The 22,803-nt window shown below is 47.5% G+C and overlaps 1 protein-coding gene across 3 annotated transcripts in view; it reads right to left on the bottom strand.

The window, feature by feature from the left end:
* Positions 1–22,803, bottom strand: part of Rragc (Ras related GTP binding C) — a 134,830-nt gene that overhangs the window by 17,263 nt on the left and 94,764 nt on the right. For all 3 annotated transcript variants that reach the window (XM_076860699.1, XM_076860700.1, XM_076860701.1), the window contains exon 7: positions 9,266–9,393. In XM_076860699.1, coding sequence (XP_076716814.1) covers positions 9,266–9,393 — 128 coding nt within the window. The remainder of the gene's footprint in view (positions 1–9,265; positions 9,394–22,803) is intronic.

Genomic DNA, 22,803 nt, shown 5'->3' with positions numbered 1-22,803 from the left:
AAGTGCTTGCTTTAACCAGCAGGTGAGGGCAGAAAACCTGTTGGAGACTGGCCCCCACCTGCAACCCCTCCTTGAAAATGCAAACCTGCTTAAATGTAGACAGGCTTCCAATTCCCCCTCTTTACCATCCTGAATGCCCCTGAGTGGGGACAGAAGTGAGTGGTGGGAACATGAGATGAAGGGAATAATTCTATAAAATGGGCCCACCGTATGGACCCCCACATGCTTTCCATTCCAAGAAGCAATTTACCTGCAGCCCCGCCTGGCTAAAGTGGACAGGATGTGTTACATTCCTCAGCAAACTACCTGCTCTCTGTAGGAGAAAATGCAGGCCCCAATTAATTCTGGTAAGAGGAACCTAAGTTATCCTGAAGTGGGTCGGGGGTGTGTGTGGGGGGGCTTTTGTGACCTTTTCTCAGACCCGATCCAGGGACTCAGGGAGATAAGGATAATTCCCCACCTAATCATATAAACTGTTAGAACAGTTTCCAGTTAGAATTGGGTCAGCATGGACCAAAGTGACCTAGAGTGGCCATGGGAGCAGGGACTTAAAAGTCTGATGTCATTCTGATGTCACTCAAAGATCAAGAAGGGGACCTAGGCAGGACTCTCTAGAAAATTCCCTGGGACCCTTAATAAAACTTGAGGGCGGGTAAAGCCCACTGTCCCTCTTCTGAGAGGACCCACTCTCTCCCCTGAGCGTGTCCCCTTTTCCATCCCTCCTAAGAAACTCGTGCCTGTTACTTCGAGTGACATGACCAGAAGTCTTTCTGACTCGGTCTCAAGAATCAGGGTTTGAAGAGAAGTCCCTTGCACTGCCTCAGTTTCCCAGAAGGCCCCAGCTCTGTAAGACCGTGGGGTCTCTCTGGAACACTGCAACACAAGTTCCAGAATTTTCCAGCAAACCACCTACGCTTCTTATCGCTGCGGATTATTAAAAGGGTGAGGTTAGTTCATTTTGGAAACTTGTAAGAAAAATTCCCCAAAATGCATCCAGTGCAAGGGTGGGCACAGGGCTGGGTCATTTTGTCAACCATTCCCATGAAGCCTTCACTCCCCTCCAAACCCTTCCTCCACGAGGGTCTGTCAAGACATCTTTTTCATACTTTGCCCGGAAAGAAAGTAAATATTTTTCAATGAAATTCAGCAATCAATTAAACACCGTCTCTCTTTAATATGAACGTTGAACCAACAGCGACTGCACATTCCAACAAGAATATTTAAAGCAATTAAACTTTAGCTACTTTTAAAACAAATTCTTTTAAATGCTAATGACCATTGTTTTCGCACTTCATAAGTAAAATTTTGTGTCGAGCAAGGTTAGATGATTGCAATGATTTAATTGTACTTCTCAAAGAAAGGAAAATGTTAAGAAAAAAAAGCTAAGATGGACCTCTTACCACATCCCTACCACAAAATGTCCTGTAACAATAGAAGCGTGATTTGCTGGAATTAAAATGCTATTATGGTGAAATTAGGGCTTCAATATTTTTAGCAGCTTTAATAGGCCTTGCATTTTAAGGGACATCTGATAATAGATAATTACATTTCATCTTAAAGAAACTGAGTTGTTTTCTTAAGGAAAATACTTTTCTTTCTTCCAGAGAGGTTAAAGCCCAGCCATCATTAGAAGCAGCACCAAGCTGGAGGTTCCTGCTTCAGCTTGGGAAATAGAGATTAGCATATAAATAGCCTTCGGTGCCTGCTTGATTCCAGCTATTTTGCGTTTCAATGTGGCATCAGAATGCACTTAGCAAGAAATGTTCGAGAGGAGAAAGAGGTTTGTAATATGTCGCTTTTATAGAGGGGGGAACTTTAAGTATAAAAGATCATCCACTCCTCTATGGGCTTTTTTTTTTTTTTTTTTTGTATCCTTTCAATGCCCCAATTACAGACTCCAAGGAGCCAACAGGCCCCCTAGAACGGAGCCTTAGTTTACGCCGCAGCTTTCTTTGGACTGGGGAAATAAGTCAAAATGGTGCACAGGAAATAAGATAAATATGCGGGCTTCCTCCCGGATTCGGTGGGGGTCCTCTGGGGCACAGCCATGCCCTTTCTCCTCGCCCCCACGCTACCCATCAGCGGCGGGGACGTGGACGGCTCCTCCAGGATCCATTTGCTAGAGCAATGAGGGAGGCTCCTGGCTTTCTGCCTGGAGGCCAGCTTCTCTCCTGGGAAATCGCAGAGACTGGCATGGAGCCCGAGGTTCTCTCTGCACCCCCTTCCCACCACCTACTCCTCCTGCTACACACACACACACACACACACACACACACACACAGGCGCTGACAGTGGTTCAGACTGAGTCTTGGGCTGCAGCAGGATGATTCACAAACCTCTTACTTGTTCTGTGAGGCGCAGGACACGGGACAGCTCTGAGAAGAGAGGTACTGCACAGCTGTTTGGGGACATGATTTTTTTCCTGGGTACAGCAGTGGTAGGAGAGTGTGGGCCAAGCAGTGGTGCCCTCAGGAATCCTCCCAGGGGGGCTTGGACCAATCCTGGGCTCTGGGCCAATCCAGTCTCCCCGGTGAATTTGCATATGTTGGGACTGGAAAGAGGGGTGATCTCCCGCTGCCCATCACAAATTGCCATGGCTGACACCCCTCTAACAAAAACTGATTAACAAGAGGAAAGCACCCACCACATATTTATTTCACCTCAGTTTTGCTTGGCAGGTGAGGCTTCAGATTGAAGACCCAAAGAGCCAGGGGGCAATATTCATTTTTATGCATAGGTTCCATGAAGCATGGATGGCCATCGAGGACATGACTACACCAAAAGGATCTAACAGTAGCAGACTGAGAGGGGAGACCCAGCAGGTCCTGTCTGTCCGGGTTCTTCCCCGCCGCTTAGTTGTAGCATTTCTTCCTCCTGGGGGTGAGGCAGGACCTCTCTGGGATGAGGGTCTTAATTTCCCTATTGCCAGCTCTTCTACAGAAAGGCCAGGGGAAAGTGAGAGTCATATTTTAAGTTGGAGTAATTTGGGGGCTTTGGGGAAAAGTGGCTCTGGTTCCTATGACTTGCTTTAGGGACCAGGAATTCTCATTTCTGTGACTTGCTTTAGGGGAGAACAGGGGATGGGAGACAGGAGGGCAGAAAGTCAAAGAGAAATTTGGCTTCTGAGGCTTTCGCTTTGGGGTGTCATTTTCTGAGCCCCAACATAGGCCAGTCATGGCCAGCTCTCAGCCTAAGTTTCTGCCCTTCCCTTCCCATGATGGAGCCATGATAAGGAAGAAAGGAGAAACGGAGGTGGAGAACTTTGTGGCACTGTGTGGCCAGGGCCTTCCGTGAGGTTTCCCCTGGACTCTCCTAGAGATGCAGCCCCGGGTTTCTGCCCAACCACCCTAGCAGCTCCCGCCCTGACCAACCTCCCAACCACCACCACCACCATCACCACCCCCATGTTCCCGGGGCTCCCCCTGAAGTGAGGGAGGTAAGGAAAAATGGCTTTCCACGATGTGGGTTAGAAGGTCATAGTCCTCAGGAACCGTGGTTTGGAAACCAGTGGGAGAAGACAAGGCTGGAGTTGGGGTGGAACCCCAGGGATGGGCTCAAGTCCCAGCCCCTGATCCCAACTCCTCACCCAGACAGCACCGTCCAGGCCCACGGGGGCCTCCACTTCCCCTCTAGTAGCAATGCTCATCTTTTGAAGCACTTTGAGGGGATTTTTATGTATTTATTTATTTTAGTTGTAGATGAACACAATACTTTATTTTACTTATTTATTTATTTTTAATGTGGTGTTGAGGATCGAACCCAGGGCCTCACATGTGCTAGGCAAGCACCCTACCACTGAGCTACAGCCCCAGCTCCTGCAGGGATGCTTTGAGGCCAACAAAGAAAGCACCCTGAAAAGCCCTCAGTCACCGTTGGTTTACTTCTTTTCCTTTTAGCTGCATCATGGTGATGCTGGGCTCAGCAAATGATGCCCCAGAATATGCCACTTGGACTTCCAGCTGCGAGCCCCCCCCCCACTCCCCGGGAACAGCACAGGAGGAAAGGGCTCTCCTAGGGCTCCCCTGTCTGCCTTGCAGGCCATGACTTTCAGAAGATGGGGTGTTGCTGCAAGTCTCTCCCCAGGTGTCTCGTCAACTAGGGACTGATGCAGAGTGCAGGAAGGAAAGCTAGAGCTGATGCCACACTAGAGCCAGACGCTTTGTCTCCAGCTACGTATTCTTGAGGTTCATTTGTCCCCTCTAAAAATAATTTACTCTTCCTACCCCTGCTTCCCTCTCCCATGCAAATAGGGTATAGAAGCTTCTAAATCTCACTCGGTGGTCAGGCGCTCACCCTCCCATGACACCAGAGTACATGCAATACAATTTGTACGTGTCCTGTTGGTCTGTCTGCTGCCAGTTAATCTCTTGGACTCCAATACTGAACCTCCAGAGTGGAAAGAGAAGATTCTTGCACTTCTACACAGGGGCACTGGCAGCTGGCCCCTCCCACTCTTCTCTCCCAAGTAGTGTCATGCTCCCAAATCCAGCAGCAGCAGCCTTCAGCATGGGAAAGTGCCCTGGTGGGTGAGGGCCCACCCTGGTTTCTACATTAATTGGCCCAGGCTCTGCAGGATCTTTCTCAGGCTGCACCATGTCCCAGAGCCTCATGGGCACCGTCTCTGTGGAAGGGTCAGCCCCACTCCGACAGGAGCCCTGGGAAACCTGAGGATTCTCATCAGGCTGGTGGGGACGCCTCTCCTGGGCTTGTTTGCTCATGGGAGAGGTGCCAACATGCAAATTCTTCATTCTTTTTCCCTCTCTGTCCTGAAGCTTCAAACCCTTGGTGTTGACAGAATGCTAATTCTGGACTTCACACATGAAGACTGTTTCTATCCAAATCAGCTATGTGTTTGGAAGAAAGGTGGCCCCTTTCAGGAAACCTGAGGGGGTTCCTTGGGTGAGTTGGTGATACACAGGCAAGGTGGCCTGGAAAGCAGTGGGGTCAGCCACAGTTCTGCACCATGGTCTGCTCATCTTGAGTGAGTTCCTCCCACTGGGCAAAGAGCTTCCCCATCTATAAAGTAAGGATTTGGAGACAGTCTCCAGGGACTCTTCTTGCTCAGGCTTTTGCTTTTCATATACAGTAGTCCTTCCTTAGCCATGGTTTCTCTTTCTGCAGCTTCAGTCACCCACAGTCAATAATGGTCCAAAATTATTAAATGAAAAATTCCAGAAATAAACATTTTATAGTTTTAAATTGAGTGCCATTCTGAGTTGCATTATGAAGTCTCATGCTTTCCCATTTCTTTCTACCCAGGATGTGGATCATGCCTTTATCCAGTGTGTCCACACTGTATATGCTACCTGCCCATTTATCACTTAGTAGTCATCTTGGTTATAAAGTCACTGTCACAGTATCTGGGTGCTTGTGTTCAAGTAACCTTTGTTTTACTTAATAATGTGCCCAAAGTATAAGAGTAGTGATGTTTGATTATAATAATTGTCCTAATTTATTATTATTGTTAAACCTTATTGCAAGTATGTGTTCAGGGGAAAAATATAGCGTATCTAGCATTCAGTACTATCTGTAGTTTCAGGCAACCACTAGGGGGCCTTAGAACGTATCCCCCATGGAGAAAAGGGGATACATTACTACATTACTATCCTCTTGGTTTCCTCTGGCTTGAACGTATCTCACTTCAGACAAGATGTTCAATATCATCCATTTTGCTATAATATCAGCTTTTATTTATGGAGTCATTTATTATCCTCACATTATATATTAGGAAATCAAGGATCAGAGAAGTTAACTGACTGACCAAGGGGAGAGCCAAGACTCCACCTTGGGTTCTTATTCAACTTCAGGCCCCAAGCTCCTACTCACCTCTCTGGTCCTGCTCAGCACTCTGGTCCTTTCGTGGGTGTATGGCCTTAGTTGACTAATGCACTATTGACCATCAACAGGATTATAGGACAACCTGTTTCTCCCAGGCCTCAGATTGCTTTTCAAGTTGTGATGCAAAGAACACTAATTCTACTGAATGTTAAAAGATTTTTCTTAGAAAAAATTTTCATGGATCAAATGAGTTTGAGCATGAAGTAAACAGTTTCAACTTCAGGACTTCTCAGGGCCTTTAAGAAATGGATAAGATGCATTTCAAATCTATAAAAAGGGAAGGATACATAATCTTCTCCAAACCTATTTGTCCATAGGCCATTTCCTCCTTGAGCAACTTGTGTTCCGCTAACATTATATTAGAGTTCCACAACTTAGCTACTCAAAGTGTAATCCCCAGACCATCAGAATCAGGTATTCCCTGGCCACTTGTTAGAAATGCAGATTCTCAGGCTCCATCCACACCTGCTGAACCAGAGTTTGCATTTTTAACAAGATGTCCAGGTGATTCACCTGCATATCAAAATTTGAGAAGAATTGGTCTCCGTTATACTTACCAGAAAATGTGGTTATTCATCATGGAATGTGTCCAGGCAATGGCCATCGGCATAAGATCCAGCAGTGAAAAAAGTCAAGCATCATTTGGCATCATGTGGACAAAAGACATAAATTGGAAATTAAGATGAAAGACTGAAACATCACATAGACATAACCCAAGAGAGTTCACACATGGACCAAATGAAAGCATTTTGCAATCCCAACTGAATGCAAAACCGGATGGAGAGGAAGAGGTGATCAATAGCCTTTGTTAAGAGCATTCCTAGGATGTGCACATGACAAGTGTACTTCCGTAAGTGTGCAGATCTCTGAATTCTTAGAAGGAAGGTGCCTTCATTTCCCTGGATCCCCTCTTAACTAGAGAAGTAGTTAAGGTAACTGGGTGTCCCTGATTTATCACCTGGGATGCTCTTGGGAAATGGCACGCTGACCCCTAACCTAGGAACTAAAAAGACAGCCTCGAGGGTATAGAAGCTTGTCTGAAGGTTTTAAAAATCACAGCTGAAATGATCCATTCATGCAAGATAAGACCTAAAGAAAAATGCCTTTGCTCTTGGCTGCAATTATTTCAATTCGTGTGGTCACACTCTCTCAAGTTGGCCTGACATTTCAGGTTGCAGTTTGATATATCTTTGGTCAACAACAAAAAAAGGGGAAATAAATTAGCTTTCACTCCATAAGTTCAGTTATTCACACACACACACACATACACACACACACACACACACACACACACGAAAAAGAAAAGAAAGACATATAAGAAAAGAAAACTTTCAAAGTTTATGTGCAAAGAGGTTTAGTAACCAGCCAGAATCCAGGTCAGGATCTCCCCACTGTGGAAGCAGCTAAGAACACACACACACACCCCTCCACTTTCGGTTCTTAGGGGAATTACTCTCTGTTTATAATGCAAAGTACTCCTGCTAAGCCCTTTGCTCCTCCCTACCTCCCCACCCCTTTCAGTCAGGTGAATTAGAACCTTTTATTCACCTTATTGAATTCCTTCTTCCAGGTGCTGCCCAATGCACCAGCTGGCCAAGATATTTTCCCCATTCTAAATCATCATGCAAATCCTTCTTCTAGTCCTCCTCCTGAATTGGATAACTCTGCCTCCCTTGGTCAAGGACTGAGTTCAACAGCCTCCTCTGAAAATCAGGGAACTAGCAATCAAGTAGGATGCACCTCACCCTCAAAGTATCAGAAAGGACTTCCTGATTCCTCCCCCAGCCTTCCCACCTGCAGTGTGGTACCACCATCAGTTTGGCTGTGAGGGAGGGGGTCTGTTCTTCTCTGTTCTTCATCCCCTACCTGTTATCTATCAGCAAGTCCTTTCATCTCAACTTAAAAAAAAAAAATTAAAATCCATCACTTCTCACATTTAACATGGTCATCAGTGAGTCTAACCTACTGTCATCTGTCACCCAGATCTCTGGTCCTCTAGCTGGCCCTCCTGCTTCTACTCATGCCTCCTCTAGTGTGATTTCCTCCAGGCAGCCAGGACAAACAGCCTCCTGTCACACCGCTCACCTGCTTAAAACCCTTCCCTGCCAGAAAACCAGCTCTATGAGATCTGGGACCCAAATTCCACATCCACCTCTGAATCCTAGTGTTTGTCACAGAGCCTCGGAAAGAATAGGTGCTCAGAAAGTATTGCCTGCAGGCATGAATCAAGCAATAATCTTAACTCCAGACAGTGAAAATCTTTTATTTATATGAAAAAAGTGACCCTATTTTGTTTTTAAATTCTTACATTAAAGGTGGCTCTATTTTGGTTTTAAATTATAACATTGTGGTTGGCCTTCTCGGGTTTCATCTTCTGAGTAGATGTCAACATATCTAGACCCTAAGAATGTATCCTTCCCCTTCCCTCCAGCCCACAGAGGCAGAGTAAAAGCAGCATGTGACACACTCAGATGTATCTAGCTCCAGTTTTGTTGCTTGAGAATAGATGGGAGATTATGCTGATTGAACTGGACATTTTCCATTTTATTATTTTAATTATAAACATAAACTATTGGGGATAAAATCAAATGGAAATCTGCCTATCAATTTCACAATTAACATCTCATTTCAAGAGACCAATCAACTCAAATGAGGGCCAGTGACCTTAATCTTTCCCCAAATATAGTGCCTGATTCCACTTATTAGTAGAAGACTGCCAAAGTATGAAATATGTGAGTTAGCCCTATGTTTGTATCAAGGATGGCACTGACACATCTAAATAAGTCAAAGGGTCTCTGTGACCTTTGTGTAACGGTTGGTATGGGCGAAAGCCAGAAAGCTAGGGCTGTGTGCCAATCAAGCAGGCGAGATCACAAGGCCACTTAAACAGGGCCTCTGTTTTCATTTATTTTTCTAAGACTGTGGAAGGAGTATGATTATTTAGGAGACTTATTTTGCTACCGAGTTGTTAAAATGAACCCAAGAGAGAAGTCCAGAAGTCAAAGGCAGCTAGCTCATTTTAATCATAAAGTTCTGTTATAAATCCAACTGGGGGGAAAAAAAGATTTTCCTTTGTGATAGAATCGGGGGTAAAAACTTTTTAAAAAATAAGATATAGAAAAAGACAAATTTGATCTAGTAAACAACACATCTACTTAACATGAACATCCCTGCAAAGATTAGAACAAGACCACCTATTCTATGGGGTTAACAGACACTCCCAAAAGGCCAAAGGTTCGACCTAGGTAAAGAAGGGAGATCTGTACCCAGGGGCCAACCAGCCATTAGAAGCGGATGGAACAATTACGAAGGGGTTTCTCAACAGCTTTCTGAGATATTTCACTTTGGAGAAGACTCAGATGGACAAAATGCCAAAGCTATGCATAAAACGTTTCAAGGTCACCCAAGAGCTACCAGTCTTACCTACCTGACTCCCAACGGAGGCACCTTGCACAGCTCCAAAAACAGCTTCACTGAGATGACTGGTATTTTTTTTTCCAATTTGCTCACATCGATGATTGGCTGTTTGGGATCCGGATGGCCAGAATCCTTCAGCTGCAAGAAATAGAAACCCACATAAGCTAAGCTGCTGCAGCATGCGGAGATTCATTAAAAGGATATAGGGCTGTTCTTCCAGGAACTCCAGGGCACAAACAGCACCAGACCTCAAAAAAGAACTCACACCATGACTCTTGTCTCTTATTCTCAGCACTTTTCCTTTTCAATTCACAAGGCAGGAAAACAAAAAGGCCACCTCTTGCCCACAAGTTCCCATAGAGTCTGTCCCAGCCAGCGCTAGAATCTTTGGGTCTCAAATTCGGCAGAAAAAGAATCTGAATCATCAAGTTGCACTCGGGTATCCATGTTGACTTACTGAACCATGGCCAAGTTGAGGGTCACATGGTACAGACATGACCATAAGGGTCATGAGGAAGGCAATTCAGGAAGGTGTCCTTGTGCTAGGCACAATTCCCCAGAAGGTATCTAGTAACGGGCTGTAGATCTTTTACAATCCTTTGGTAAAGGTGGCAATTGAACTGGCCTAATGCACAGAGCCAGGGTGAGGTCAAATGATCCCAATCATGCCCCTGGTCAGTCCATGTTCTTAGGCTGAGAGACTGGCACCCAGTAAGGATTACTACTCTGGAGAGGAGCAATGGCCAGACTCTCTGAAAGCACCCTGCATTCTTCTTCATTCCGCTTATTACCATTTATACATCTATTTGAAACTTAGTTTAATGAGTATCCCTCTCTGAAAGGGTGGCGCTGAAGCTCTATGAGACCCGGGACCATACTGATTTTACCTTATTTCATTTACTGGCACCAGACTGGGACATAGTAGATGTCACTTAAGAGCTGTTGGATGAAAGAATGACTGAATGAACGGATGGAGGGAAGGAGGCCAGAGAAGTCGTGCCAGATGATTTGGTACATGAGTTGAGTCTTGAAGGACAAACAAGAGCCTTCTAGGAGAACAAGTAAGGAGAGCGTTCCTGGCAGAGGACGTGACAGAGGGCACAGAGTTACATAACACAGACACCCTGGAGTCTGTGAGGCAGGTTATGTCAAGAGAGCTGGCTTGAAAGCAGCGGTGACGGTCATCTCTTGGGTGACCTTGTGTAGAGACTGGGGTAGAGCAAGGAATTAGGTGTCTGGATTTTAGACAAAGCCATCCATGGGAATTTGGAGGCTGGATTGCAAGCAGGAAGGAAGTTTCTGGGTCATCCCAGAGAAAGGAACAAAGGCCGTGGAGATGGGTCAGAGATTCTGAGTATGTAGGAAGTGAAACCCGAAAAAGTTCCAAGACGCATCTCATCTCCACTGTAAGGCTGTGAGCTTCCCACTCTGTCTTCCTCCTTCCAGGGCCACCAGGGCTGGCACGGTGCCCACCCAACAGCAAATAAACTCACAAGAGATTGATTGATGACAACTAACCAAGCGTGACAGCAGCCTTGGGACAGGGGGCCAGGCAGTGTCCTTTGAGGGTTTTGCAGAACCTTGCTCCTTGTACGTTAATCTTGCCTCCATAAAAAAAGCTTCGAGCTCCTAAACTTCTTTTATATGCACCTCAACCTCCAGCAAGGCCTGGGCTCCTGGTAAAGTGCCAGCCCAATACCCCTGTCAATCATCTGCACTGGGATAGAATAAAATGGAATAAAATAAACCTCCTATTTTTTTTTTTTAATAATTACCTAAAATGCAGACCCAAAGGAGAGGAGAGCCGCTGACAGAGATTCCCCCTGCAAAGATCTAGACAGATGAGTCAGGAGTCTCTGCCCAGGGCTTCTAACAGAACTGCCCTCTCCACTGAGCACCAGGAGTAGAGAGGATAAAACCCCTCAATGGATACAAAAGCACTGGAACCTGTGGGCAAACTCTAGGGTCCACAAAGCTTCAAAGAGCCAGGACTGAACCTCAAGAATTGCCAGAAGCTCCTGACCTTTGGAAATGACGCAGTGAGGGACAGGTGCTCCCGGTTCTCAGGAAAGTGAATGAATGAATGAACGAACGAATACAAATGAAGGAAGGTTTTCTGCCTAACCATGACAATTTCAAAAAAAGAGGTAAGCCTATTAATATAGAATTCTTAGTGTACTGCATTTTACTTAGGAGTCTCTGTTATTATCTTGATCTATATTATTTACAAGCTAAAAAGCACAGTTTTATTCAAACATTTGTTTCATTTCAATAAAAATGCCTACATGGAGACTATAATGTAACTGGAGCGTGACATGTAGGCTGCTGGCCTCTATGAGGGTGACCTGGACATTCAGCCTTCAGAGCAAATGACACTGTCCCTGCACATTCCTGGGTGGCAGCTACTTCAAAGGGAGGTGTGAAGCCTGAGGAATTCATCAGCCCATGACTATTCCAAGCCTTTAAGTGGCCTTGAAATCACCACTGTCCTATCGGTGAGTGTTTCTCCATAATGACTTTGGTGGAAATTTTCTATACACAAAAAATCAGCTTGACTGAATCAAGCATTAGGAAGGATAAAGGAAAGAAAGAGAAAACTGCATTTTTAAAAAATCAAAACAAAACTTATACTGCACTATAAATACTTTGGTAGGTTTTCTTGTATCTTTTCAGTTACACGGATTAAACTCATACATGTTTCTCCAGATTACTTAAAACCTCTGCACAAACAAATTTTTAGCAGTTGCATAATATTCCTTCAAGCAGCTAAGCCGTGGTTATATAACCAACAGCCCCTGCCCCACCTCATTTCAGGCAATCAGACCTGTCTTCACATTGTTAAATGATTCACAATCCCATAATGAATGACCCTGTACCTAAAGCAGTTTCCATATATCAAGTTAACTAGCTTGGAGGAATTCTGGGACAAGCAATTGGTCATGGATACACCTGTGTACATACTCTAAAAGAAGATATCACCTTTGTCCTCTGTACAGATTATGAAGCAGGACTAAGATTGTGACTTCTGAGTCCCTTCCAGCTGGAAGATCCACCTAACCCCAAATCCCCAATGATGACTGCTGCAGAATCTCAGGGGAGGGTCCTGATGACCTGTATCTTCAAACCTTCCAGGGAAGGAATCACTGTGGCTAATCCCACCCATACAAATCCCTTACAGGTGCTCAGCTCACAAAAGATTCTCTATGCATCGGGCGCTTCATCAAAACCATTGAAGGCAATGATAGGTGAGTTCAGCAGCATGTTAAGACCACTCAGCAGCTCACAGCAGCAAGAAGAGAACCCGATCCACAAGCAGATGGCAATCCAGGAAGTCAGGAGGAGTCGGGATAGAGCACCCCCTTCCCCGGCTAGCTCCATGGTCACCAGGATGAATTCTAATCTCTCTCTACTTGGTGTCTCACTCCGGTCAAGAACCACTGCATGGGGAAAGAGCCCGTGCTTGTGGGTACCTGGCCCCATCCATCTCTACCCAGGAGGCAGAGCTTTCCCTCCTACCCACCCCCACAAACAGAAGAGTCTCTGGTCTCCAGACAATCCCTAGAGACAAATATCTGCTTTATTTGACTTTAACCCAAACCAACAGCAGAGCCACCTTACCAACAAGGAAACGGAGGCTCAGACAGAGAAACTTCTCAAACTGATGCCAGAGGTGGAGATGAGCTCCTGCTGTCGCTCCCCACTTTCTATTTGTGGTCTGGTTCTGTGAACTATTGACAACAAATGTCTGTCACTTGAGCAATGAGTTATTGGAAGACGATCGGCCCTCACAATCATCAGACACCACACTTCATAAACATACCGACCTGCATGTCATTTGTCTTATTTTTTATCGTTGTTAATACTTTTTGCCTCTGGAGAAAAGACTCTAAGAGTGAGTTCCTCAGTTCTGCCATTCGATGTATTAAATGAACACCTCAATGGGTGGACTAAGACTTAGAGTTGAAAAATCTGGTCCTTGCAACTCAGACTGAAGATCGTTTATCTTAACCCTGCATAGCAGGAAGACTGTCTAGAGAAAAAAAAAAAAAAAGGGTTTTCATTGCATTGTTTGGAGAACTAGATCTCAAAGAAAAAAAGTTAGGAATTTGTAAAATTTGAGAATTGTGCTAAATAAATCTCAGAGGCACCTTGCCTCTTTCTGCTTTGCATTTTTCTGGGTTTTGGAAGCAGACTAGGACAGGTCCAAGGGTGGGGGCCTTTAGGGGGTCTTTCTGGAAGAGGTAACATTTGAACTTGGTGCCCTGAGATTGGAAGTCACATGAGGCCATTTGGAGAAATAGGCAGATAGTGGGGTTGGTGTCCACAGAAGAGCAAGACAGGGCAAGGCGTTCCTGAGCTGGCTTCAGGAGGAAAGGCCATTTTGACATGGACTGAGGTGCAAACAGTTAATATTTCATCTTTTTTCTTCTCAGTACAGTGGGAGGCAGGCATCCTTCGTCAATTAGCAACCCCATCCCGTGAGGTTGGTGAAATTGAATGGTCAGAGATGGAGCGTGGATCCAGGATGTCTGTGGAATGCCTTTTTTATAACAAAGTAACTGCCTGCAACCATAGATTCTTCCATGTGTTGTGTAATCTAGGATTCAGCCTACAGGACTGTCATCTCTAAGAGTGGTAGGACTACAAGGGACGTTCACTTTCCACATTGTGTGTTTCTATAAGGTTTGAAATTTGTTTTTCCATGGTAAGTACTTCTTTTGTCATCGAGAACTGCAAACAAACCATAAAGATAAATGATGTCTTTAAATGGTGGTTTCCAACCTGTCATACCACAGACACGGCACATTTAATGTGCTATGACCATCTCTTGCCATAGAGTGGCCACGTCACCACGGCAGCATCCCCAAGCCCTGCTCTGAGTCACCACAGGAGCTGGGTAGCCAGCATCCTGCCTCTCCCTGTCTCTCAGCCTGCCCCAAACTCACTGGATCCCCAGGAAGAAGTCCTTTGGCAATAATTTTAGTTGGAAATTTTAAAATCTCAATGCATTAAATGGAACAGTGGATGAAGCGGGGGGAAATGCTTCTTCAGCCCCCGTCCGAGGAGAAACCCATCTTCCACCGCATTTCCCTGTTTTCAAGAGTCTGTGTAGAGACGTGTGTAATATATAAATAATAGAACGCGGAGGTGGGGGAGGAATCTGGGAGTTCCTAATGACCTGACCAGAAGACGAATGGAGGAAGAAATAAGGTGGATGTGAAGAGATCTAATTCTGGGTGGTTATTAGAATTATGAGCAAACCGCCCCGGGCTTTTAAGTCAAGTCATATTGCCACCGAGTCACTGTTTGGAGATGCACAGAGGAGGGGGAAGCCTTTCATGCTCAGGCATTTGGGCTGAAATGTCAAGAATGTTGTCCGGTTTAAAAGCTGACTTAACAACATTAGCATCTCCTGCCTGAGCCCAGCACAGACCTTCACCGTGCAAATGTCAGCACACGATTTCTTGCATCCGGCCAAGGTGTCTTTGGGTCCGAGACCTACAGGGGTGCTTTGCGGATCAGAGAAGAGGGGGCACAGCCTACTATGTGTAAAGTCCCAGGCTGGCCTAGCCTCCAGGACCCTGATGAGGGAGTCCAGGGAACAAGTGCCCCTGGCATATAGGAAGGCCAGGGGTGCAGGGCTGCTGCCTGACACACCTGTCACAGGACACTGTGGGCAAGGAGCTAAGGTCCTAAAGCCAAGAGTCCCAGAATCGGCAAGGACGAAACTGGGCGCCACAGGTGAGAGAGCAAATATCTAGAGTGCTCCCTGTCTGGCCCTGGCCCTGGGAATACAGCTGTGAGTAACCTTCTGTCACTCATGCCACAGAAGAGAAGGGCCTGACACAAATAACTACAGATAAAGATGAGTGGTCACAGCTCCCAGGGAAAGAGGAATGTGCTGAGAAGTCACAGCCAGTGGATCTGGTCCTTCTGGGAAGTGGCACTAGGGTGGAACCTAGAAAATGGGAAAGAATCCAATGTTATAGGCCTCAAGAATGGCATGTGTCAAGGCCCTGGGCTGGGGAAGCCCTGCAGATAATCAGGGAGTAGAAAGAAAAGCAAATGATTAGAGAGCTGTGAGCAAAGGCAAGAGCTGTCCAGAAAGGGCAGGGGAGGCCACAGAGAGAGCAAGAGAGGTTGAGGGCCTGTGTTTTGGAGCCAGCCAGACTTGGGTTCAAATCCCGACTCTACCAGTTACTGACTGTGTGATCTTGGGTAAGAAACTTCACCTCTCTGAGCCCATCTCTTCAAACACAATCATCCCCTTCCTGTCTCACAAAGTTGGTGTCAGGATTAAATGCACACAAAGTATTTTCCTGGTATAAAAATGACTCATAATAAACATTCAATGGATGAAAATTAGTGTTGATGTTGAGGCCTGAGGGAACTGGGAGTGGCCCTGCTGTCTTCCCCTGATGCCATATGCCCTGGTATAACTTTTCATTACTCACTGAGACCTCTGACACGCCCAACACAAGCCTTGTCGTGTCTTTGATGCCTCTTTCAGAGATTCTGCAGCTCTCAGTCTCCCATTGATGCCTCCTCTCTCTGCCTCAAGAAGAGCCCATGGGGGTCGACTCAAGGCTGGGACAAAGCCAGAGTCCCCATCCGTGGTCTCAGTGGCCCCGCCATGACTGCTGGGCTCTGCCACAAATAAGTGTTATAAGAGCAAGTCCCGGGACCCCAGGAGAACAGACCACCTTGCCCCGTCCTGTTGCCCCGTCCTGAATCGTGCCTGACTCAGAATCCAGGTCTCCTACCCTCAGCACTGGGAGTGACCTGGTAGCCTTGGCCTGGCCCCCATCCAGGGGAGGCAGTCCAGCCCATGGGCTTAGCATAGTCACATCCAGACAGAGCTTCCAGGGCCAACAGTCACCCATGGAAGCTCCCAGCATCCCTCCCTGCCTTCCTGCCACTCACCCACTGGCCCTAACAGGACCATAGGACCAGTGCCCTGCTACAGTTGGGACCCATGTCTTTGAGCCTACCCTGGCCATTCAGCCTGGCCCTAGTGGCCTCCTTGTCAGCCATGACTTTGCCACAGTGGGTTTCTACTCTGCCATCCTCCTTTCTCTCTCCCACCTCTCCCTGCACATCCAAATTTCACCCTCCAAAGAGCACAATCTCAAGTCTGTAGAAGAGATCCCTGGGAATACAGGAGTAGATGTGTTGCTGTTGTTGTAGATAAATTTGTTGAGCAAATACTATGCATTAGTTATAGGTTAAATGTTCCACATGCATTATCTTGATCAATCCTTGTTTAAAAAAAAAATAGGTACCACTATTACCCTTGTTTTATAGATGAAAACATTGTAACTCAGATCAAGTAACTTTCCCAAGATCACACAGCTAAGGGGGATAATCAGATTCAATCTCAGGGCTGTCCATCTTCAAAATGGGCACTCTCAACCACTGCACCACACTGCCTTCCCACCATCAGAGACTCCAGGCCCCCGACTGAAGATGATACCACTTGAATCATCTCTGTACAGATGAGAAATCGGTGACTCAGAGGAAGGACTGGGCTTGTTGAAGTCACACAGTGAGCCAGTGGCAATGCCTAGGGGTTTCCAGGCCCAGCAGCTCAGGGGTCTGTCCTGAATCTCGGTCACTGCAGTCTCTGTGGGGTCAGACAGGGACAGGCCCTGGTGTATGCAGGTTATTCTAAGATTTCAGCTTATTCAGCTACTGTCCATCACTATGCTGATTTGAGAAGAGATAAACTGGGCCCGATCAGTTATATCCTGGGAGACTTGATTCCAACAATTCTACTGCATTAGGAACAGAGTGGTGACCCACGAGCAGGTCCCAAAGGTTGCAGTGAACTAGTGACCAGGTCCAGCCATAGCCTCGCCTCTCTCACACTCCAACTATTGGAGCCCAAGCCTTGCCTCTCCCATTCCTTTTTTTTTTTGGACCCCAGAATTTGGAGTCTACTGAAAACCTGTCCCTAGAGCTGAAGCCGTTAGGAATTGATGTTCTTATAAAAGGGCTGGAGGGGACGGACTAGCTCCTTCTGTCCTGTGCCCTTCCACCACATGAGGATGCAGTGTGTCCCCTCAGGAGAACACAGCAACACAGCATTGTCTTAGAAGTGGAGAGCAGCCCTCTCCAGACACTGAATAGGATTGCACCTTGACCTTGGACTTCCTACTCCCTGAACAGTGAGAAATAGATCTCTATTGTTCATAAATTACCCAGACTAAGTGGTATTTAGTTATAGCAGCCCAGAATTACTACAGTCCAGAGACCTACATTTTTTTTCCACACAACCAAAAGCTTGGAGATGCACAGAGAAGAGAAGGGGTCTGTGTCCTACACTGCATCTATCCCAACTGGCCCCGGTGGACACCTGACCCAAGCTGTGCCAAGCAGATCAACTCCTCCTGAGGCTTTGGGATGAGGACTCAGAGCCTGTGTGCTTACCTTTGGGACATGAGGCTAAGAGAGGTCCAGAGACGCCGTGCTGATGCTCCCATCATTTGGAAAGGACCACAGTGGTCTTGATGGAAACACACATGTGAACAGAGTCAGGCTATAGAAGGGGAGAATATGGGAGGCCTGAGGACATGAGAGGCCGTGAGGTCCCTCTCCTGGGTGAAGCTGGAAGGACAATAAACAGCCCCTCATATCCCTCCCTAGTCCCAGCAGCACAACCACTGCAGACTGCCATTTCAGTGTCCCTGCCAAACAGTGCAATCATCAAAGCAAGCAAAACCCCTTCTCGGCCAACCTCTCTTCCACACCTCTAGCCACAGCAGATAGGGCGCGTCCATTAGGTCATGACTGCCCTCCATCCACACACCTGCTTTGTACTCAACCAGATGGCTTTCCCAGGGCCTTGGCAGTAAGGTCTTCTCAAATATCTGAAACCGGCTAGCCTGTCACACTGGTCCAAAGAATAGCATTTGTAGTAGCCCTTTCCAACTGCTTAGGCTCCTCTCTTTTCCAAAATGGTCCCACAGCTACTGGTTGGGACTGTCGATTACATGACCTTTGCCCAGGTTGGCCAATCAAAGCTGCTCCTCCCCACGGGTCTCTGGGATTGGTGGAGGAGTGAGCTCATGACCCTAGCAGATCCACTCTCTGAACCACCCAAGAGGAAAGCATAACTTGAGTACAGACAGACAGACATCTCCAAGGTCCAGGCAAAAGCCTTGGTAACAAGCTGGTGACTTTCACTAGGACCAGTAACAGGCTATAATAAGTTGCAGGAAGAATGAAACTACAAAATCTCAGAGGCTTAACTAATAAAGATTTATTTCTTAGACAAAGTCAGGTGCAGATCAGGTTCCCTCCCTCTGGAATATTCGGCTTGAGGGTCTCTGTGTCAGAAGCAAAAAAGAGATGGAGGAGATACATGGGCTCTAGATGGCTTTAGTCCAGCAGTAACCTATGCCACTCCCACTCAAAGTCTATTGGCCAGAACTGGTCACGTGGCCTGTGCCAGCTGCAAGGGAGGCTGGGAGATGTAAGAGACCATAAAGATGCTCAACGAACACTGATCCGCTGCACTGAATTGTTTGGTTTTAATCACCAAATATTATTTGAGCCACAGTTCTTACTTTCTTTGAATTTTCTCCATGGTCCCAAAGAGTCACGACTTTTGGAGAGGAGGCCAGAGCTCAGAAGGCTGGGACTCATTTTGCTGATCCTTCCCTGAGAAAACAACAGCTCACCTGCCTCTGACAGGGAGCTCCAGGCAACCCAGCCAGCACCAAAGCTGTCCTACCCTGAAGCGCTGGCTCAAGGACAAGACTCAACTGGTACCACCCCTGGATGGTCAACCGAACAGTGGGCTTCCCACAGCTCATCCGGGAACCCTGGGGATTGGGCTGCAGAACTGCACCAAACCCTCCAGGCTGCTGCTTCTGTGAAAAATGCTCTTCCTGCGCAATTAGGCCAACACAAACAAATTGGCCCAGAAAATCAAGTCTCCCACAAGCGCAGGGACTTGATCTTGAAGGAAGACAACATTGCCAGCCTTGTACCTCTTAATCAACACAATTACGCAGAGGCCTTGCCGACAGTCCCCCTGCTAGTCTCTACCCACCCCCAGTTATTGCTCAATTGGTAAGAGCCTAATTAGTGCAGAAAGGAGCGCAGGGAGGGAGGGGGCCATCTCCTTGCTCCTTTTCAGGAGGCTGCTTGCACCTTCAAAGGAGCCATTCTGAGCAAGTGGAGGGCTCTCCTGAGCTGGGAGCTCAAGGTGAGGGGAAAGTGGCCCCTCCACGCTTGTAAATCAGCTCTGCCTAATGCAAACAATGTGCTCTTCCTGCTTCTAATGAGCCCATTTTCCCGCAGCTGGAAGGGGCCGGCCATGGCAGGGAGGCTTTGATGTGATTCATTGGAAGCTTGATGCTGGCGCTGAGGCGTTCTGTAGCAGGCTGAGCCCTTTCATCTCAGCAAAGACAGACACCCCCTGATATCACCAGCTCACCTAGAAGACAGGTCTTTTACAACAGCGATTCTGGAATCAGCTGTCGAAGAAAACCAGATGGTTTTGCTTTTACTCATCCTGATCAAATTAGCTGGGAAGCTGTCTGGCTTCCTGGAGGCGGAGAGGGGTGGGTGCAGGTGGGCCTGTGCGGAGAGGAGAGGCTGGGGATGCCACAATGGAATAGATTATGTAAATGTATTCATTTGTATAAACGCAAATGTTCTTAAGGAAATCTTCCGACTAAATTAGGAAAAATTGTTTATGATCAATGAGCAGAGTTAGACCAAACTCCCCAAATAATCTGGACGGTTTCCCTGAGTCATTCATTACCAAGAATGAAGATCCTTCTACCAAATGGGAGGGCCCAGAGGTGGAGACTGGCGAGGCCCCTCCCCAAGCCGCCTCCGGATGCACTGCCCCCACCAGGATGGAGGTGGAAGTGCTACGGGACATCCCAGGCTTCCTGGCGCTCCTGGAGAAAGTTCATCCTGTGTTTCTGCTTTCTCCACCCTCTGCTTGGGACTCAGGTGCTTGTCTGAGAGCCGCTTCTCTAAGACCCATTCCAAGCTACTCTCCAAATGCTGCTCCCCTTTGGTCTTCTGCCCCAGCATCAGCCTCTCTCTGCCTGGCTCCCCATACCTGGTGCTGTCCCAAAGCCAGGCCTTTCCATGTGAGGCTTGTGTTTCCCTGGGAGACCTCTTCCCCAGGAACCCCCATTTTCTCCCCAAGACAAGCCTATGAAGTGAGCAGATCATCCTAAGCTGTGCGCAGAGACTGAACACATGCTATCCGTTCATTTTGTTTTGTTTTGTTTTACCTAAGAGGAAACTAAGGCTCAGAGAGGTTATATAATTTTCCCAGGTTGACCCAGATAATAACAGACAAACAGAATGTAAACAGAATACCTCAAAGCTGTGCCTTTTTAATGCCTCAAAGGTGCCAATGAAAACCAGTAGCATCTCCTTCACCCCCCCACCCCCACCGGCCCTACTCATACCAGCTGTTTCCCCAGCCTCTTGCAGGAGCTAGGGCAGACACCAGTGACCTTTCACTCAATGGTAATGGGGTTTTCCAGCAGATCCTAGGCGGAGCCTGGGTGTGTGATCCAGTGGTCCTCTGCACCTATACACCCCTTTTTGCATCCACTGATTTACGTGGCAGCTCTGGAAAAAGAATTCAAAGAACTGGGCTGCAGACATATTCAGGCTGTATACAGGTCTAGCAAATCCTGGGCAGGTGTCAAATCCTGCCCCGAGAAAACAAGAGCCCACCTGGCCTCTAACAGAGCATTCCAGGGGGTCCTGGGAGAAAATCAGAAAAGGAAAAACCTGCTCCCTTCCCCCCCCCAGGGGGCCTGAGGACCTTGGAGAAGTGGTGCATGTGGGCCGCTGCCTCTCCAGCCTGCCAGAGCCCAGCCAGCCGGGGAGAGAGAGAAGGACCGGGAAGCCCAACTCCAAAAGAGCTGTCACACGGGTGACCTCACAAGCCCCCCACCACCCTGCAAAAGCAGAAAACAGCCAAGGGGATGAAATGCCCCACTCATGTGCAGCTGAGTGACGGATAGGGTCCCCAGGGAGCAATGGTGACAGGGTCCAAGAGGAGAGTGAGAGCAGAGGCCCTGAGGCAAGGGGTGCATCCAGAGACACACACAGCGACAGGCAGAGCAGCCACAGCAGCACTAGAGCAAGAGGGACCCACGTGACACCCCCCACCACCATGTCAGCTGAAGACCCTGGGAAGGGGAGGGGATCTGAAAAGATAAAAGAGTCCCAGCTCTCGTAGCTCTGCACACAGGGGCCACGGAGCAGGGGACGGCTGGATCTGCCTTGGGAGGGGAACTCCCTTTACACTGGAAAGGCACCCCAACCCCTCAGGGCTGGACCCCAGAGCAGGAGTAATGCCAGGGGCATGGCAGAGGCCACGGGATGACCTGTCGCGAGCCTGCTGAAAAGCTTGGAGGAAGACCAGGAGGGATTTGGTTCTGAGAGCAGGACAGAGCTTCCAGGAGTGCCTCTCTCCTGTCACACCTGCCTGGCGGTGTTGGAGGCACTAGCTCCCCATCTCCATCCTAATGCAATCCAGCGCCCAAAGAAGAGGGAGGGATGAAGACAAATAGACAGTGGACCCAGCAAGGAAGGAGTTATGGGTTCCCTGATTCAGATGAGGGAACTGAATCCAGGTAGGGAAAGGATTTCTAAGTCCCCTACAGGTGTGCTGGCAGCCCTGACCCCAGAACACACAGTTCTAGGCCCTGGTTGATGGTCTTTCTTCTAACCCACTCATCATCCCCGAAATGCCTGGGTTAGATTCTATCCTTTGACCATATGAGCTCCCAGGGTAAAGTTTGTTATATACAGTTACTGAAGGAAGGAGTGTCATTCTCATCCCCCGTGTCCATGATTATAAGAGCAAAAATAATAATGGCCCCTCTGGGTACCAGGCACTGGCCAGGGCTTCCAGGCCCTTCCTTGCATCATCCTCCTAGTAATCCCACACAGTGGGGACTGTTCTGCTCACAATTTTCAGGGAGAGAAATGACACTCCCGGTGCCAAGCTGTCAGCACACCGTGAACATGACACACACAAAGAAACACTCCATGTTTGCCACTTGCCACCAGATCAACCTAGTTCCACTTCACAGGTAAAGATGGCTGCCAGAAAGCCCGTTAACCCTTCCTCTGAGTTCTCCAGGAAGACCTGTGGGACCCCAGCACAGGGGGTGGATCCTGGAGTCCAACAAGCACTTTCAGACCCAAAATTTGGCAGGCCAGAGAGAAGATGCTACAGATGTGGCCTCTTGGTCTCCAACTTCACTTCCCCAATTAGTACTGTTATCACCATCACTGACCTGAATCCAGGTGGCATTTCAGCTGCCACATGCTTCTCATTCCTCATTGGAGCCACTGCAACAGCCACCTAACCTCTTCCTTCATCCTCCCATCTCTCCTCCTCATTTCATCCATTGCCCAAGAGGTAACCATAAATCTGTTGCATGAATGCATGCATGATCACATTCCTGCTAAACCCTTTATTGAACAACTCTTCATTTAAAAAAAAATTAATTGAAGTCATTCATAGGACCCACAAGTTCCCCTGATTGTCTC

Source organism: Callospermophilus lateralis, chromosome 7 (genome assembly GCF_048772815.1).
Source record: "Callospermophilus lateralis isolate mCalLat2 chromosome 7, mCalLat2.hap1, whole genome shotgun sequence".
In the NCBI taxonomy this organism is placed as follows: Eukaryota; Metazoa; Chordata; class Mammalia; order Rodentia; family Sciuridae; genus Callospermophilus; species Callospermophilus lateralis.
Note: the sequence above shows the minus strand (reverse complement) of the source record. Positions and strands in the feature narration are given on the sequence as shown.